This window comes from Hirundo rustica, chromosome 18, assembly GCF_015227805.2.
Source record: "Hirundo rustica isolate bHirRus1 chromosome 18, bHirRus1.pri.v3, whole genome shotgun sequence".
Classification (NCBI taxonomy): domain Eukaryota; kingdom Metazoa; phylum Chordata; class Aves; order Passeriformes; family Hirundinidae; genus Hirundo; species Hirundo rustica.
Window position 1 is genome coordinate 2,793,297 of NC_053467.1, and position 18,557 is coordinate 2,811,853.

The 18,557-nt window shown below is 46.6% G+C and overlaps 2 protein-coding genes across 4 annotated transcripts in view; one reads left to right on the top strand and one right to left on the bottom strand.

The window, feature by feature from the left end:
- Positions 1-731: 731 nt before the first annotated feature.
- HEXD (hexosaminidase D) lies at positions 732-9,412 on the bottom strand. Its single transcript, XM_040081998.2, has 12 exons — positions 8,982-9,412; positions 8,546-8,655; positions 8,380-8,467; positions 7,554-7,718; positions 6,809-6,992; positions 5,611-5,682; positions 4,680-4,875; positions 3,923-4,005; positions 3,066-3,144; positions 2,887-2,988; positions 2,298-2,387; positions 732-1,450 (listed from the first exon to the last, which is right to left on the bottom strand). Exons 1-12 carry the CDS (start codon positions 9,045-9,047, stop codon positions 1,282-1,284), a joined length of 1,404 nt encoding a protein of 467 aa, XP_039937932.1. The 5' UTR covers positions 9,048-9,412; the 3' UTR covers positions 732-1,281.
- OGFOD3 (2-oxoglutarate and iron dependent oxygenase domain containing 3) overlaps positions 9,336-18,557 on the top strand; it is a 49,994-nt gene continuing 40,772 nt past the window's right edge. For all 3 annotated transcript variants that reach the window (XR_005703555.2, XM_040082002.2, XM_040082003.2), the window contains exons 1-4: positions 9,336-9,418; positions 9,667-9,920; positions 14,463-14,538; positions 15,166-15,208. Coding sequence is in view for 2 of the 3 variants with exons in the window: in XM_040082002.2 (XP_039937936.1) it covers positions 9,336-9,418; positions 9,667-9,920; positions 14,463-14,538; positions 15,166-15,208 (456 nt within the window). In the remaining variant the exon portion in view is untranslated. The remainder of the gene's footprint in view (positions 9,419-9,666; positions 9,921-14,462; positions 14,539-15,165; positions 15,209-18,557) is intronic.

Genomic DNA, 18,557 nt, shown 5'->3' on the forward strand with positions numbered 1-18,557 from the left:
TCCTGGGAACAGATCTACTGAAGGAGTTAAGGAGGGAGAGGACAGAATAGAAGCACAAATAACTGCTTAGAAGTGACCCTACTGATACTCTTGCAGCAGTCCAGCTTTTAATTCCATATAAGATAACGGATAGATCCAACTCTTACTGGTGAATATTTTAATTTTCCCTCCTTTAAACCAAACTAACATGCTACACACACAAAAAAGCAGCACCCTTCCACAAACACTTTGAGTATCAAAGGTTTTATTTAAGTAAAATAAATCAAGATCTTTAGTTCAAGCTATGTGACAGGTATATGTAGCAATTGGTTGTTTTTAGATAAAGATCTGCGTGTGGACCTAGTTACTGAGACTCTCATTGAGTCATCTGAAGCTTGTCTTATGCTGTAGTTTTACTTTCTGGATGTCAAGATTTGTTCCAAGAAAATTTCAATACTGGTGCTTCCAAAAAAGTTGAAAGAAAGGAATAAATGAAGCACAAAAGTAAATATTTTGAATATTCATGCTGGAGTAACATACTCGACTCCCATACTTCTGAATTATTTCCATTTTGGTGATTCTCTCAATTTTCCACCAAAGTCCCCAAAATATATTTCTATACATTATGACATTAAAGCAGAATAAACCAGCATTTTTCCCTTATATTTAGTAGCTTTAGTCACGACTCAAATTGGGACAAACCTGCAAAGTGCAGGCTGCAGTTGCAGGTTTTACACAGGTAAACAGATGCCTTAGGTGGTGCTCTGGCAGCAAGTGAAGCAGCCCAGGGTGTTGAGGCAGGTTTCCCTCCAAGCCCAGGTGTCACTGCCTCAGGAGCTCCCCCTTGGCCATGATGGAACAGTGGGACACAACTCAGAGCACAGGTGAAGGAGTTATGGTACAGAACATGATGACCCAAACAGGTTTGAAGTATCCTAAATATTAGGGTAGAACTGTCCCAGGTCTTTGTTAGGTAAGTCTGTTGCTACAAATCCTGAATTTGGAAGAAACTGGGTTTTTTTCCTGCCTTGTGGAGGGAGCTGTGACTCACTCCTGCATTCTGTTCTGCCAGGGGAGCAAACCTGACTTACAGGCAGGTGAATTAAAGCTCAGCATGTGTTAAGGCAGGAAAATTGAGTTGAAGTGTTTTATGTTAATAAATTCCTTCATGCCTTCAGGTCACTTTTGTTTAAGCACAGTTAATGCTTCAATTCAAGATGACAAACTCCAGCTGAAGGACTAGCTGCTGATTTTCACTAGCCATGTTTTCCCAGGGAATGAGTCAGATTAATTGAAATGCCCCTAATTTAGTGCTTTTATTGCTTCATCTAAATCATCCACCACTTGCTGCAGCTTCTGTAGGCTGGGGTGGACATTCTCCTCCATCCATTCCTCTATAGCACACCTGTGGAAAACTTGCTCCATGGCTGCTTGGAGGTCTTGCACCACAGCATTCCACTTGCAGAGGAGACTGAGCAGAAAGGAGAAGGAAGAAAACAATGACATTTCCAGGTGAGCACTGCCTCAGGGGAAGGTTGGTTTCCTGGCCTTTGGAAGGGAGTATTGTTCTTAAAACCACTTTACAGGAAAAGAAGCATCTATTACAAGAGCCCAAAGGACTTGATTTTCTTCAGATGGCAAAAGCTTGATGCTGTTTCTCTTTTAAGTTCCACTAATCTTGGCACTTTCCTCATGCAAAGACTTTTAAAGTACCAAAGTGTAAGCTCAAAATCCACATTTTAAGTGTAACTGAAACCCACTGTGAGACTTGTTGGGAATTTAATTCTGGGTTTTATCAGAAAGAGTAGATGAGATTGGATATTCACCTTATCACAGAAAAACATAGAAGTATAAATGAACCTTTTATCTTGAATTGGCAAAACGTTTAGGACAAGTTCTGAAAAGCCCATGGTGACATGGAGCAGGGGGAAGGGCCTGGCTTTAGTTTTATTCCAAGCCCTGCCTGGAGTCTGGCCCAGGGTGAGCTCCTACACCACAGCTTAAGGTGCAGCAGGGCTGTACAGGAGTCACAAGGGAGAGGCTTTTGGAGACCAATTTCATACTTGATCTCAAAGAATTCATTCAACAGAAGGCAATGAAAATTAGAATCTTAGAATGGGTTGCAAGGAGACTTTGAAGATCCTCTAGTTCCAACCCAGACAAGTTGTATAAAAATGTATTATGGATACTTTGTCTGATTCCCACTGATGTTTCTGAGATAAATATGGAAAGAGGTAAGGGCTCACAATTCTCTGTACCAGAGTGCCCAGAATATATCAGACTTTATTCCCCCTGTAATGCAAAGCAAGTGGTGTTACCTGACTGCATCTGGCTGGAAGTGGTGCATTATGATAGGATGAATAATCTTCCTTTTCCTGTGGTAGGGGCTGAACCAGCCTGTGACATACCTGAAAATGGACGTTGGTGGGAGCAGTGATGAAACAGCAGCAACATCTGTTTGTCACTGCCAGGGAGGTGGGGAAGGCTTTAGCTGAACTCCTGCACAAAGATGATGCTTAAGGAGTAAGTTTATTTCAGTCTACAGATCTTTGGAATTAGTTTGTGGAAGTGATCAGATGATTATCTGCTGCAGTAAAAGTTTCATTTCTTTCAGCTTCTTTCTTTTGTAACTGCACCATTCAAAATTTTCATTTTAACTTTAAATAGCACTAAAATGTAATGAAGGAAAGAACTAGATGCTTCAAATAAGGCAGCATACAGTATTTAAGAACTTTGCTAAAATATTTTAAATTTGGATCTAAATATTATGTTCTGCTGAGGTGTCAGTGACACCTGAAATGCAGAGCTTGATATCTAAATCACTTTTGTAGAGCTGTGCCCCATTTTGAGATGATACAGCTCCAACACTCCTGAAGGCAGGGAGAGAATCACCAGAAGCCTCATTACCTGTTCCTTTCAAGAAGTTCATCCACTGATGACTTGAGGTAGAAACTAACTTCTGTCACAAGTGTGAGGATATTGCTCCCAGGAAAGGTCCCCAGACTTGTGCTGTCCAAAGAGGATCTGTTAGTTTCTGAACTTACCACACAAGGAGAAGCACCTGAATTCTGCAGCTGGAATTTTACCTCATGTAAGTATCAGTTTCCAGGTTAGACATTCCCAGGAGCTTTTCCACATTTTCTTTAACCTTTTCAGAATAGCCACCTGACAGAAGACAGTGGAAATGAGTAAAGGAGCCTAAGGAACCAAAATGTTCATACAAGAGGGGTTTTCTGGAGTATTCTGCCTTGGCTTAGTAGTTCCCCTTTGGTGAAGAATTTTTTAAAAGGTAAAATGGAAATAAAAGAAGGAAAAAACACTTGTGGATGGGAGGAGGAGCTCATTGCCTTTCACACAGATGTCTTGTGCAAGGTGAGCACTTCCCTAACTCTGAGCTTTCTGTTCAGGGTGCTGCATATTTCTAGTGCCTTAATTAAAAACTCAGTGTTTATTTTGAAAATAAGAAGAATTCTGTTGGCAAGTGTCTGTAAAGAAAGCAGAAACTACAGGAAGTATTTTACCAGTGTCCTTCCTAGATCCATTTTAAGAAAAACAATTAGTTAAAACAACTTTTACACGTGAGCATATTCTCAATCTAAACTAAATTAGATTTAGTCTCATTTATATATCACTATTGTTTCAAATCAGTTTGAAAAGCAATTCTGTATCTTAAATTTATTTTTTTTATATAAGCATGAAGTTTTTGACCATTTGTGTGTTAGACCAAACTAAATGAAGAGAATGCAACGGCTATTTTTAAATACTTAGGGCAAGAGCCTTCTCTGCTCCCCTACTGCAAATTGTAATTTATTGTTTATAATTCAGGCTATGATCAATTCAGCAAACCACCTCAAAATATAACAAGCCTGTATCAATCTTTGGGCAAGGTCACTTCACTGCTGTGCTAGGCATTATCTGAGAGAGGATAAAATTGTCATTGTACCATTCCTTAGTGCCTGCAGACACACGGCCAGTGATGGAATTGCCACAGGGAGAAGCTCACACAAAACAGAGAAGTGATCATACCTATGTAGGAAAATGTCCATTAATTACACATTTTACTGTTAGAGCATACTAAACAAGTGGGAAGTTTTAATATTTCAATTGCTAAAATTCCAAGAGCTTTAGAAACATCAGTTTCTGTCTCAAGGAAGAAATCACTTATCTCCGAAATGTGAAGTATTCCTGTTTTACAAGTAAGAACGGATAAAAATCAAATTCTGTTCTCAAGGCAAATTGGGGTCAGAAATTGAACATTAGCTCTCTGGTATTCCCCAAGAGCTCCTGACTGCATAAAAATATTTTACTCCTTCATCACATTAACAAATTCTCATCTCTTACGCGATTGTATTGTGTTTGAGTTCCCATCCGACATTCAGACAGACACACCATGCATGAACTGCTATTGCCTACGAGCAGTTCAAGGTGGCACAAAATCCATTCAAGCCTTCCAACCCAATCTGCTGCTGGTGGTGTCCCCAAAGCTATCCTTCCTGTGGTCAGTGCTGCACAGCTAACTACAACTCTCAAATCCACCCTTCACAGTCTGGGGGTGAGGCCCAGCAGTGACAGACAGGAAGAACTGCAGGGTTGCAAAGTTCCCTTCTAAATCCCCAGCTTCCCTGTACCTCTTAGGGGGCTTTTGGGTGGAAATTTATTTATCTGTGACCCTTGGAATCACACAAGAGGCCGTTCCTCACCTCTGCCAGCCGGTCAGCGCAATGCCTTCGAGGGCATCAGCGGGGCTCCTGCTGGCCACCTGCAGCCACTCCAGCTGGTTCCTGAGGTGGTGCCCAATCAGTGTCAGAGACTGATTGGCTCCCGTGGCTCCCTTGAAGGCACTTGCAAACCACACCTTGGAGAAGCCACACCTGCGGTACTTCTCTATGAGCTGCACTGCAGTGAGACACAAAGGAACATGCACAACATGAGCTTTCTCCAGTTTCAGCCCCGACTGCAATGCTGCAGTGAAGGGGAACACAGCTCCAGATCCAACAGGCTGCTGAGCCTTTGAGCCTTTTCCTATCAGCCTTGGAGCATCGGCAAGGATGGGGGATTTGATGCCCTCTCTGAGCACTTTTGAGTGGCTGTCCTCCTATTTTCATGTGTTAGTCCACTCTCTTGTACTGCTACCATGCTAAGAGGTGTGAGATTGTAACAAGCATGCACAGCATCTAACAGCTGATTGTTCTTGCAACAAAGACATATTTGCATGAATGTTAGATGCCTGACTGGAGCCTTTAGGAGCTTCCCTCTGAGTTCTATAGATTTATCAAGCCCTGAAGCTTACTTTGCAGAGCCGTTCAATACAGTTACGTGCTCCTACTGGTGCTAATGCAAGGAGAATCAATGTAACAGTGCTTGTGGAAAACCTCTGAATCTCCTATCAGTGATTCCATAGCTCGGCTGAAAATAATTAGGCAGCCTACAATGCAAGTAATTCATAGGGAAAACAAACAGAAAAAGAAAATAAGTAACAGCAACTATGATGTGAAATCAAACAAGGGCTGTCTTTATGCTATTAAAGCAATAAAAAACAATTCAACAAAACCAGAATATTTTGGTGTCCATCTAAGGTAGGTTTTAATGATAGAATTTTGCTTCTAAACAGCTCAGCAGAAAACTACAAACCTTTGCCCTCCACGTTGATATCTGCTGCATAGTCCCAGATCATCGGCTGCACCAGCTGTGGGACCCCAGACTCTGAAAGGAACAGAGCTCTTCTAAGTCATGGAAAAGAGCTGGTTAAATGAGAACTCAGTACAGGTTACTGGGGCAGCAGCATGTGACTATAACTACAGCTTGTCACTTACAGCTGAAGTGTCCCTGGGCATTTTCAGCCTGGCCAGGACTTGGCCCATGCCCAGGGACTCTGTCCTCAGGCACTGTGAAACCATTACTATGGAGGAGCAGTGACAATTTCTCAGAGATCCCATTTGTCCCAAGCCCACCTCATTCTTAGCTCCTTGCCTCTCTCTGTGTAGCAGCTGGATTCCACTGGCAGAGCCACAAGCTCTACACACCAGATCCAGCTAAATTCAAATGTAACATTCAGCCTTTCACTTACAGAGTGCCTGGGCTGTGTTTGCACAGAATGTAGCTTTTCAAGTACAAGTAAAAATACAAATTCAGCTTTAACTCCTCTTATCACCAACTCCTCAGCTAGTTTTAAACATGTGAAACCGACCCCTAGAGAAACTGCAGTAAACTGTGCAGAAATTCAGCATTTTAACGCATGACATTTTAATTTGTTTATTCCGTTATTGTGGCAGTAGAGTGCACTTAGAGGGCACTACATGCTGTACTGTTCTTGTACAGTAACTCCACGGGTCTCACCTGCATTTTTGGGGATGATTTACCACTATCACAGCCTTGAGCAGGTCAATCACTGCTGGATGAGCTGCACAGTTCTTCCCAGTACCATCTAAATCTGCTTACAGCAGCCATGTAAGGTGGTTCTGAAAATACTGGAACTCCATCTGTGCTCAGACTACTCAAATTTGAGCAGTAGTCTGATATTTTTCCACAAACAAGACTTGTGATGTCAAGACCTTGGAGCTAGCCCACAATTCAGCATCAAAGTGCTCACGATGTGCACCGTGATCACAAAGACGCTCACAGGGTAGCTTCTCCGTGGGAGTTTGCACCACTTGGGATCAGGTGCTGCAAAGGGCAGCAACGAACATTAGAACGTGCTGAGAGGCACAGAGATTTAGATTCAACACACCTCAGCTCTTGCCAGATTTGTTGTTTTCCTCACACTCAGCTGCCAACCAATCTGTTTTATCTGCCTGTGTGAACCTGCCTCACCCCATGGCTAGTCACACACCTGCCAGTGTTTCCTCACTCATGCCCCTGAGCATGTCGTCCCACACGATGGGTGTCACCATGGGGTAGGAGGAGGCCAAACAAGTGGCAACTGCTTTTATGTGGGATAAACACAGCTTCTCTGGAGTGTTGTCTTGCTGCTGCAGCCACTGCTTTGACTCCTCTCCTTCGCCAAGGTAGTAGACCTGAAACACCAAGCAAATCATCCTGACTTCTTGTATAAGAAAGAGTTCTTTCTTATACTTTGGAATTCATAAGAATGAATTCCAGGGATCTGTGTGCCATCAGGATGGTTTTAAGAAACTATGAGAAAGAGAAGCTTGAGTTTTCTCCTTCTCAAGGAGACAAATTACCAAGGTAAAAAAAACCCAACACTTCCAACCACAGAAGGGTTTTGCTTTGAGTACCTTGACCAGAACAATGAGCCAACATCTCACACCAATCTTACAGGATTCTTAAAGAACAGCTCTAATTATATCTCACTTCAAATACTCACTTGACCTAAACCCAAATGCTGTTAGATTTAGGAAGCTGCTTTCAGTACGCTTGTATCTATGGCAATGACAACCTGTGCTACTGGAATCATTTCTTGTCAAAAAGACTTTCCTACACTGGCTCAAGTGGTGTTTTCTGTCCCCAGAATCCCACCCAAACATGGCCTGGGCAGCAGTGAAATGCAGAAGCCTCAGCCCTTGCTATCATTCCTCAAAAGAGAAGAAACATTCCCAGCTGAAGAGAAGTCCCACCTCATCACATCCGATGTGAAACCACTGTAAGTCCTCGTGCAGGGCCATGACCTGGTCAATCATGGCTTTGACCAGCGCCAGTGACTCCTCCTTGTGCGGGTTCAGGGCGTTGGGCAGCGCCTTCACCTCCCGCAGATGAGCAAACTCCCTGTGCTTCAGCACAAACTGCAAGGGAAAGGGGAGCTCAGCGGCAGCCACCACACCAGGGGACAGCAGTGTCCTCCTGTCCCCAAGGCTCTGGAGGCAAGTGTCCTGCTAAACCCGGGGTTTGGCTTGACTAAGTCCCAGGGACAGGCTGGGGGCACAGCTGCTGCTGGGGGGGTCTGACCATGAAGCACCTCACAGGGTGTGTGAAGGAAACGAGGACGTCACTGCAGTGTGACCCTGGTGTCAAATCCTGCAGCTGGCAGAGCTGCAGAACCAGAGCACCGGGACTTGCAAATTTCCCAGCAGAGAATCACAGAATGGGTCAGGCTGGAAGGGAGCACAGTGGCTCATCTGGTCGCACCCCCCTGCTCCAGCAGGGCCATCCCAGAGCACAGGGTTGTGTCCAGAGGGCTCTGGAATATCCCCAGTAGGGAAGACTCCACACACTCCTCTCTGGACAACCTGTTCAGGGCTTGGTCCCTGCACAGGGAAGAAGTTCTTCCTCACGTTCAGGTAGAACTTCCTGGCCATCAGTTTCTGCGCAGAACTGGACACAGCGCTCCGGATGTCACCAGGGCTGAGCAGAGGGGCAGGATCACTCCCTACCTTGCTGGCAATGCTCTTCTTACTGCACCCCGAGATCCCCCCGGCCACTGCTGGCTCAGCACCCCCAGCTCACCTCCATGTGCCCGAAGCTCTGCACCAGCGGCACCACATCGAAGCCCTGTGCCCGCACCTGGCTCAGCAGCGCCCGGAGCTCCGCGGGGCTGCGGGACAGCGACAGTCAGTGCCCGCTGGGCACTGCCCGGGGCACTCAGAGCTGCCTGTGGGGTACATGACGGTACCTGTAGGCGTGGGGTGCCTGCAGCAGCTCCAGCGGCCCCGTGTACGGGAAGGTGTCCTCATACTCCAGCAGCAGCCCGGTGGCACCCAGGGAGTGGAGCAGCGGCAGCACCTGCGGGAAGGAGAGAGGGGACAGTGAGGATGCAGCTGGGCTGTAGGCAGTGCCACCACCCTGTGCTCCTGTCACCTGCACCAGGCACATCCATCACCTGCACCACCTGAGCGCAATAAATCCTTCACCTGTGCTAGGGACATCCCACACCTGAGCCCAATACACCCCTCACCTACGCCAGGGACATCCTTCACCCATACCAGGTACGCCCCTCCCCTGAGCCCAATACATCCCGTACTTGTGCCAGATACGTCCCTCACCTACAACAGGGACACCCCTCCCCTGCCCCAGTCACATCCCTCACCTCCCTCAGGGTCACCCCTCACCTGCTCCAGGTACTGCGCGCGGGGCGCGGCGCCCTTCAGGTCCAGGTGCACCAGGCGCCGCCGCATGCTCTGGCCTCGATTGCTTTGGCCTCCCGGCGCGAGTGCCGGCACACCTCGCCCGGCCGCGGCCCGCTGTCCCTGCCCCGCTGTCCCGGCGCCGTCCGCCCGCGCCCTGCCGTCCAGGTGTCCCGTTTTCCCGCTGTCCCCCTGTGCCGGTGCCGCTCCTCCGCCGCTCCCGGCTCTGCGCTGGATCCTCCCGCTCCCTCTCGGCGGCCCAGCGCGTTCCCTGAGCAGGCAGGCCGGCAGGCCAGGGCGAGGCGCACCGAGCGCGTCGCTCGAGGCGGAGGAGGCGCGATGGCTCCGCAGCGGCGGGCGCTGCCCCGCGGCCCCGATAGCGCCGGGCCGGGGCCGGGCCGCGGCGGCCGCCGGCACAGCAGGTACCAGCGCGGCGCCCTGACCGTCACCTCCTGGCCGCTGTCCCGGGGGTGGCGGTGCCCAGGCCCGGCGGCGCTGTGGCTCTCGGGGGAGCCCCGGTGGGGAGGCGGTCGGGCAGCGCCGGGCCGGGGAGCGGGAGGGACCCGCGGGTGTTTGTGTTCGTAACGTGGGTGTTGTGCTCCAGGCCGGGGCTCTCTCCCCGCTCGCACTGTCCCTCGCTCACGGGGCCCTTTCTGTGCTCCCTCCGCAGCTCCAGGAAGGGCAGGTTGCAGCAGGATCCCCGGGGAAGGTGGCTGAAGCCAGCCATCCTCCTCCTCCTCTCCGCCGCGGCCGGCGGCGGCCTCGTGGTCTGGAGCCGCCTCCCCACCCAGGATGGGATCCCCGAGGGTGAAATCCCTGCAGATGGGGTCACCGAGGTGCTGGCACATCGCAGCGACAACCTGCGGGACAAGTTCATCGAGATCCCCTGCTCGGAGGACTACGACAGCCACAAACGATTTGCAGGTAAGCGGGCAGGGCTGTCCGGAGCGCATGGCCGTGCTCAGAGGGCAGGGCCAGCCTGGCTGCTCCCTGGGCACCAAACTTGGGCTGCAAACTCCCGTGTTTCCAGCAAACTCCTGCTCGCTGTCTCTTGCCTAAAGCCCCAAAGGTTCGTGCCCCTCGAGCCAGCCCAGAGGTTGATTCTGAGAGGTTTTCCTGTCATTCCCACGCTCTCTTCGGAAACTGCAAGTGCTCTGTGAGATAGACCTTTTGGTTAGTCTGTTTCTAGTTTCTTTCATACTCTCCTGATTCCTGTAGGAGGTTTGTGAGCGAGTTTGCTGCTGGGCAGTACCATACAGGCTATGGAGTGGAACCGTACCATCTTCTGATGATGATGGGCTTCTGATTCAGGACATCACTGTCTGTGCCACCAGCGTGTGGTGACTGCACAAGTGCCAGCTTTTGACACTCTTGTCTGAGATGTGTGTCTGCCAGTAGCTTTGGGGGCCGCCTGCAAAGCACTTTTCTGTCTTTGTGTCTTTTCAGCTGAGCCTGTTTTCTGTCAAATTGGTATCTGTCCCCCCTGGCACTTATTTCTTTGAAGTGCTGAGGTTGGTTCTTCAAGAGGTGTGGAAGATTTTAACAATGAGTAGTAAGAGTCTGACTTGCAGCTTCCATGGATGAGCAGTGCTGATGTTCTCTTTCAGTTTTGCAAAGTGTGTTGTGATGAGCGTTTTTAGTTGGTACAGCTGCCAGAGAGCAGCTCTGCTCTTGGTTTGTGTCAGTGTGTCTGGCTGTGTGTTGACTGATAAGCTGTTGAATCCAAAAAAAAAACAACCTTCTGAATTAGTTTTAGGCAAATTGGTGGTTGTATCTGCTTCGTGATGTGGCTGAGAAAACACTGACATAAAGCTGCAGGCTGGAAGAAGCTGCTGTGAGCTGAGGAAGAAAAAAGGTGATCAAAGGGCTGGAGAACCACTCCTGTAAGGAAAATCTCAGGTGCTGGGTCTCCTTTCTCTGGAGAAGGCTCAGGGAGAACACATCTCAGTATTCCAGTGCTTGAAGGGAAGCTACAGAGGACAGGAGCTCTGCCTTTGCAAGGAGCTGCACAGAGAAGAAGAGGCACAGTGGGTACAGGTTGCATTAGGCAAGGTTTCATGTTGACTAAAAAAAACAATTACACAGAGAACACTCAGTCACTGGAACAACCTCCTCAGGGATGCTGTGCAGACGCTGTGACTGAGGGTTTCCAGGTGTGCTAGATAACCTCATCCAGGCTCTCTGGACCACAAAAAGCTGACCCAGATGATCTTTGGAGGTCTTTTCCCACCTGGGCTCTTCTGTGATTCTGTTATTTTTAGCTTTCTTCTGTGCCAGTTCTGATAAAAAGCATTTGGCAAATTGCAGCCCCCTGTGTTCTTCAGCTGGTGCTGTTGGTCAAAAAGACTTGTAACACAAAAGAGAAGTTTGTGTGGAGTCTGGGGTCACATAGTTTTTCCTCAGTGCTCCTACTGGAGCATCTTCGCATCTTCTTTTTTTTTTTTTTTTTTTTTTTTTTTTGAGGATTCATCCCAAATGATATTTAGGCTGAGAAAACTGATGTCAGGAAGCTACCAACAGAAAAACTGTCTTGGTAAGGTAATTGGTTTGGGTTTTTTTGACAGGACGTGTGAGAACACATGATCTGCTTTAACTTTTCATAGTTACTATAAGGGGAAACTGCTGCTGACTCTATTTGCATAGTGCAAGGCCAGAGAAAACTGCACCTGGTGATTTGATTATGATTGAACTGGGGCTAAAAGTCTCTGGATTCCACTATTGAAGTGTTTGCTTACCAAAAGAATCCCCTCCAAACCAACAAAACCTTACTTTTCCCTTCCCTGGTTTGCAAGAGCGATTTTTTTGAGCTGTGGACTTGTGGTCTGGGCCATCTCTCCAGTTATCCTTTTCATTGTTTTCTTTCTAGTCCTTCTTTTTCATTCTATTCTTTTCACTGTAAGGAAAGCAGGAACTTGAAGCTCATCTGTCCAGGAACAGGAGTGAACGTGTTCTTTATTTTTGGGGGTGCCATGGGGAAGCAGCAGCAAGTGCTCACTGCAGGGTGAGGTCTCACCTCTCTAATTAGGTGTTTGCTCGGTGCTGCCGCTCGAGTTCCGTGATTTATTTGGGTTTTTAGCAGGTGTTGTGACCTTGCTTTCCGAGGATCAGCGCGTGAGCAGCTGTTAATTGGTTAATTAACGCCGGGCTGTGATAAGAGCTCTGCCTGGGCTTTTCCCCACGTGAGGGTGGTGATGAGCTGCGGAGGAGGTTTGTGTGGGAGGCAGCGAGGCAGAAAATGTGGATTATGGATCAGCTCGGCAGCTTTAGCACTTGGGAAATAGGTTTCTGTCACTCAATAGCTCTTCATTCTCAGTCCTTAGCCTGGTTTGGCACCCACAGCTGCAGGCTCTGTGGCAGGAGGGGGCACATTCCTGTCGCCGCTCGGTGTCTGATGCTCAGCTGGGAAGTTTCCACAGCTAAAATGAACTTTTTATTTATGCACCTGTTTCCAGCTGAACTTGGTGCGACTGAGCTTCCAGTTTGTTTCAAGTAGCTGGTGTCAGAGCAGGATTTGTTTCCATAGCACTGCCTGTAAACATGCTTCATACCAAATAAAATCTGCTATTTTTCAGAGGCCACGCAGTTAACTTACTATATTTGCAGAAGGTGGGGTGTTATGTGAGCACAGTCTCACCTGCATTCTAAACTCTGTGTGCAGATCTTGGCCATTTCTGCTCTCCTGAGACACAGGTAACTGCTTAAACCTACCGTGGCCACTGTGGTGAAATCTTACTGCTGCTGTGTGTTGACATTTTGTGTCAGTGCACAAAGCACCGTGGTCACTGCCCAGGAGACAGAGTTAAGGTGCTTTTCCAGAGGCAAGGCCAGGGGATGTGGAAACAGAGGAAGGTCTAACTCAGACAGCTCTGGGGATGGCAGCTGTAAATCTTTGCCTGGCTTGGAGAGGGATTATTCCCTGCCCAGGGCAGGGGGTGGAATGAGATGATCTCCAGAGTCCTTTCCAACTGAACTGTACTTTAGGGGAAAATCTTAACAGAGCTTTTTTTCTCCTATGAATTCTCTCTGTCTCGGCAGTGAGTGGTTCTTGGCTAATGCCATGAAGTAGGACATACAGCTGCAGTTTGGGCACTTGATCCTTAGTGTTACATTCTGGTTTTTGTGCTGAATGGGAGCAGGGCCCAATGGCAGAACTTGTGTTTTTACATGTTTTGGTATGCTCCTCCTTTAACTTGATTTACCTGATAGCCAAAGCTGATGGTGCCGTATCAGATAAAAGGATGGGTTTGTGTCTACTGGGCACAAGTTTGTGGAAGCTACCAGGTACTTGCAGTCCTAATCTGAATTTCTCCTGAGATTCTCCAGGTATGCCTTGCACACTTCCTTGCTCACACGTGCCATGGTCTCTGAGACAGAGGACACTTTTCTTACTGCTGAAATAGTTTTCAGGCTGTTCTGACTTTTCCTCAGCATTCACCCAGTGTTTGTGCTGCACTCTTGGTACCTGACTGACTTTATGCTTGACTACATTCTTCTGTTTGTTGGAGTTTTTTTCTCCATTTGGGAAAGCTTATGCTGTTGCTTTCAGTACACCTCCTGAAAGCTTCCAGTACTCTCTGCCAGTTCTCTGTCAGAGGCCTCAGACATTTAACAATTGTCTGAGGTAACTCTGGAGTTTTGCCAAGCCTGCACTCTCCAGTGCTGGCCTTTCCAAAAGGGTAAGAGCTGTGCTGATATTTGCAGCTGGAAAAGGAACAAATCTCATCTGAAATCAGAAATCTTTGCAGAATGTTGTGGAAAGGAAGCTCTCAATAGCCAGGTTTGTCCTGGAGTATGGAATTTCTCCTTGGATTTACTCCTCCCCAGCTCTTCTCTACTTGAACGTCAGCTTTCCCTGCAGCCCACCTGAGACATAGCTGGGGTATATCCAGTAACAGGAAATTCCTACAAAATTCCTGGCAAAACTTCTCCTGTCAGCCTGATGATGTTATGAGATGCTTTTGTCTTCCATGGGTGAATTGATTGATTTCTTTCCAGCAATTTTGTGTTCTGATAAATAAATAATTCTTGAAGTGACACTCAGGAGCACTAAGTGTGTTGGCAAGTGTCAGAAAACACACTTGGCCTATCTCTCCTGGGGCTTTACATCTGTAAATGGATTTTCCTCAGAAAAGTGCCAAATGTAACATCCCAAGGTCCCTGGTGGCTCAGAACTGATTTGATTTCTTCTTCTTGCCTGAAGATTGTTGTCAAGCAGACTTACAAGAACTTTCATGTATTCTTCACCTGGAACTCCTTGCTGCTGACTTGTTATTCCCAGGAGCTTTTAAAGTTTAGTGTTAGACTTCTTAGCAGTAAATTTTAGGAGACTTTTAAAATCTTTTATATCCAAGTGTGTGCTTCAAGAGTGACTTCAAGAGAGGCTTTTTTTGCAAAGTCTCATTTTAAAACCTGCCCTTCAGGTGGTTGAAGTGGTTTCAATGGGTTCTTTTCCTCTTTCTGTTCCAGGTTGCACTCCTAGGAAGTGTGGAAGAGGTGTGACAGATGCTGTAATCACAAGGGAAGAAGCTGAAAGAATTCGTAGGTAATTTTCCTTTTAGTTCTAACTTTCAGAAGTACTGATTTTAATGACATTGTGCCAATCTGAGGTGTGTAGGATGCGTGAGCAGGATGGGTTAGACTGACTAAAACATGAAATTTTTGTTACTAAAGCCATTTTCCATTTTTACTGTAGCGAGGGCAGTTCTTTCACGCAGAATCTGCCTGGCTCTGAGGGCCATGAGCACTTCACAGAAAGAATGGAAAATGAATTAAATAAGTTTAAAAGGATTTTCACTTGGCCTCCATTTAGCCTTTAAAAGCAGAACAAAACAATGTAAGCCTTCTTGCAGCTGTGTCTCTGTCTGGGTAATCACTGCTGACCCTGTAGTCCTCTGGGAAGGGATTGTTTGGGGGATGTTTTTGGGATATTTTTGGGATTTGTGGACGGGAGCTGCAAACTCAGAAATGTTCTGCAACACAGATACTTTATTTTCATGACAGCCTGGAAGGTTCAGTTCCAAATAAATGGGAGCTGCTATTAACTCACTTGGGTTATACCTGATGCATCAAATACCACTCTCTCTGAGGAGTTACATGCTGTAAATAAGGACATTAAAGGACAAAGTAATCAGACTTCAGTTCTCATCTGAGATTATTGTTTTGCCTGCAGAATAGCAGAGAGGGGACTGTCCTTGGGAGGATCTGATGGAGGGGTGAGCAGTGTCCTGTTATTTTCTACATTCTTTTACTGCCAAAGCAAGATTATAAATGCATTTTTTGGGGCTGAGGTGAGGAGTTGAAGATTTTTTTTTTTCCTTCTGTTCAGACTTGGAAGAAAAAGCGGTTTGGAAAGTTATTTTCCATTAATACCTCTGCTAGCAGTGTAACTCCTGACTTCTGCAATGCGGTTACCATTTCCTTATATTTAATTATTTCAGTCATCTCTCTCAAACTGATTTTGTCTTCATCTGGAAACAGTTGCTGTAGCAGATCTGCAAAAGTTTGTCTTCTGAAAGTAATTTACAGTGGTTCACAGCATCATGTGAAGATTGGTTTTGTGTAGTGCCAAAAAAAAATCTTGTAATGTCTTAAGTAGACCTTGGAATAATATTCTTTAAATTGAAAGAATCCCACTTTTCTTTAACAAGTACATTTATTTTCATTTCTTTCCCCCATCTTTGTTCTCAGAATGTTTTTATATGTGAACAGGAACTGTTTATTGAGTATTTCTAAACACAGCTACTTCTTTAGGCCTCTGCTGAATTAGGGCATATATTAGCAAAAAAAGAAGAAGGGTTTCAGTGGAGGAAAAAAAATAAGAATTTATTGTCCTTGTGACAGCTGAGCAAGATCTGCAAAAAGTACAAACTGAGAAATTTAAGCAGTGCTGCCCATCTCAATGTGTTTAAAAGATTTAACATTCTGTGTTCCATTCTGTTGGGATCCCCTGGCTTGTTTTTCAGTTCTGTGCCTGCATAATTTGCCACTTTCCCTGGACTGCTCTGCCTGTTGGGCTGCTGGGGCTGTCACCTGGCTTTGCTTCCCTCTGCTTTGGGACCCACGTGGGATTTTTCATTGCACTCCCACAAAGAGGGATTAGGATGGCAAGGTTGGACACACAGAGCTTGGATTTGGAGATCCACAGAAAGCAATTGTCCAGCTGGGGGTCAGGAACTGGGGAAACTGAGGCAGAGAAAGGTGGGAAGAGATGAGACGGGGAGGTAAACTTGCTGCCCAAAGCCCTGAGCTGGGCAGGGGTCCTGAGCTGGCTTAGTTGGACAAGAAGCCAGAGTGACAGACAATTACAAATCCATCATCTCTGGTGTTTTGGGAGCTTCACTGTGATGGTTTTTTTGTTTTTTGGGGTGGTTTTTTTTGTTTGTTTTTTCTTTAGGGGAAGGAAGATGAGGGAGAGGGGAAGATGATTCTCTCTTGCTGCAATAAAAGAAATCTGTTAAAAATCTGATGTCTGTGGAGAGGTCTGGGCTCTGAGACAAGCCTCCTCATTATCTGTAGATAATGTGTGCTCTTAATCCTTAGGGAAAGGTTCAAGAAGGAAGTGTAATGTTGTATTGAGCACTTCACCAAAATAATGGATAAAAACTGAAAGATGTTAGAAACAAGAGCTGACCGGTGTTTCTGGGAAATTGTAATAGGATGGTTTGGGTTGGGAGGGACCTTGAAGCTCACCCAGTGCCACCCCTGCCGTGGCAGGGACACCTTCCACTGTGCCAGGCTGCTCCAAGCCCTGCCCAGCCCGGCCTTGGGCACCTCCAGGGATCCAGGGGCAGCCGCAGCTGCTCTGGGCACCCTGTGCCAGGGCCTCACCAACTCACAGGGAAGAATCATGTTCAGGAGAAGCCTTGAAGCACACTCTCCTTACCCAGTTTATTTTATACCTTTCTCCTGCCCTGCCTTTTTCCTTTTCCCCGTGTGCCAGCCCATGTTCCCGGTGTCATGGTGTAAATCTCTTCCTGGCAGTGCTGTCCTGGCTCTCAGATCCCACTGGATCCTGCTGGGTGTGTGCTGATGGGCTTTAGATGAAACTGTCTTAGTTTGAGCCTTTCATCTTTTCCAGTCTCTTACCCACAGAGCATAAAGAATATTTCAATTACTCTGCCCAGCTATGTGTGCTCCCAAGCTTCCAGCCACTTGCAGGAGGTCTGGCTTGTTGCTTTAAATTTCTTTGGCTTTAGGGTATTTAGTAATTCTATCCAATCATGTCTGCTGTAAGACTGTTTTTTTCCTTTAAAATACCTCAAAATTCCTGTTGCTGTTTAAATATTTTTAATTCTTACTTTAGCCACTTTGTTCTCTTTGCTATTCAAAATAAAACTTCTGCATGTTTCTATTGGGATTCAGACTGCATTTTCATTGCCTGGGGTTTCCTCTTAACCCCTTTGTAAGCATTATGTCTGGGGTTTTGGGTTTTTTTGCCTGTCATAGTTGATGGATTTTGAATTCTCAGAAGTGGATTTGTGTCTGTGTATCTAGATATAATTTATTAATTTAAAGGTCTAAACTTGCAGTTTGTGACTTTGTCAATTCTCTCCTCCCTTTGTTTGCTGCCCTTCCCTGGAGTACTGAAGCATAGCACCAAAACTTGTTCCCCATTCCATCTTTTTATGTTGAGAAAGTCTTAACAAACATCCGAATTATTGAAACCTCCCAGGGGTCACATCCCTGTTGTCATGCTTTTTTACCTTCCTTTGTAACTTTTCCTGAGTTTATATTTATTTATGCAGACACACACAGAGTGAAGCTAGAAGGGCCATGGTAATCTTCTGGTCTAACTTCCAGCAGAAGAAATACTCCAAACAGGAATATTTTCTCCCCCAGCAAGCTGCTTTCCCTTGTACATCTGCCTCTGTAAAGTCATTTTATACTCTGTTCCTTATTCACAGAATGGGAATTGCAGTAGTGTTCTTGATGTTTGCCTCAGTTTTTTTCTTCTTTGTGTAGATAATGATATTTCCTTTCTGTGATTTTGTAATTCTTCCCTCCCTGATTGTTTTTCTGCACATCAGCCCTACTGTATGAACACTTCAGTCCTGACTCATTCACTCAGGTCTTGTCGGTGCTGCCATCACAGCAAGCCTCTGTAAATGAGACAGCTCATTTGCCATCACACCTATTTGTATTTATTTCAAAGTCTCAGGAGAGAAATCCCTTGGTGAGCCAGTCAGCTGCAGTGTGTCCTGCCTTCCAGCAGAACTAGCAAGACCTCTCCCTTTGCAGGGGAAAATTAAATTGTTTAGTCACTGGGAGAAGCAAACAAACCGTGATGCCAAACAAGGGGTTCTGCTGTGGGCCCTCCAGCCCAGTGCCTCTGCAGACTTATCCCTTGTTCTGCTTTCAGCCCTCCCAGCCAAGGCCTGAAGTCCTCAGAATGCTGCTGCAGCTCCAAATGCTGCCTTTCCTGTGCAGAATCCCTGTGCTGTCTGACACATCTCCTGCAGGCTGCAGAGTTCCTCCTGCTGAGCCTCCTGGTAGTGCACAGGGGATCTGCCATCCTCAGGGCTGAGTGGGAGATGGTTTCCTTAATTCCTCCGGAGCTTTTGG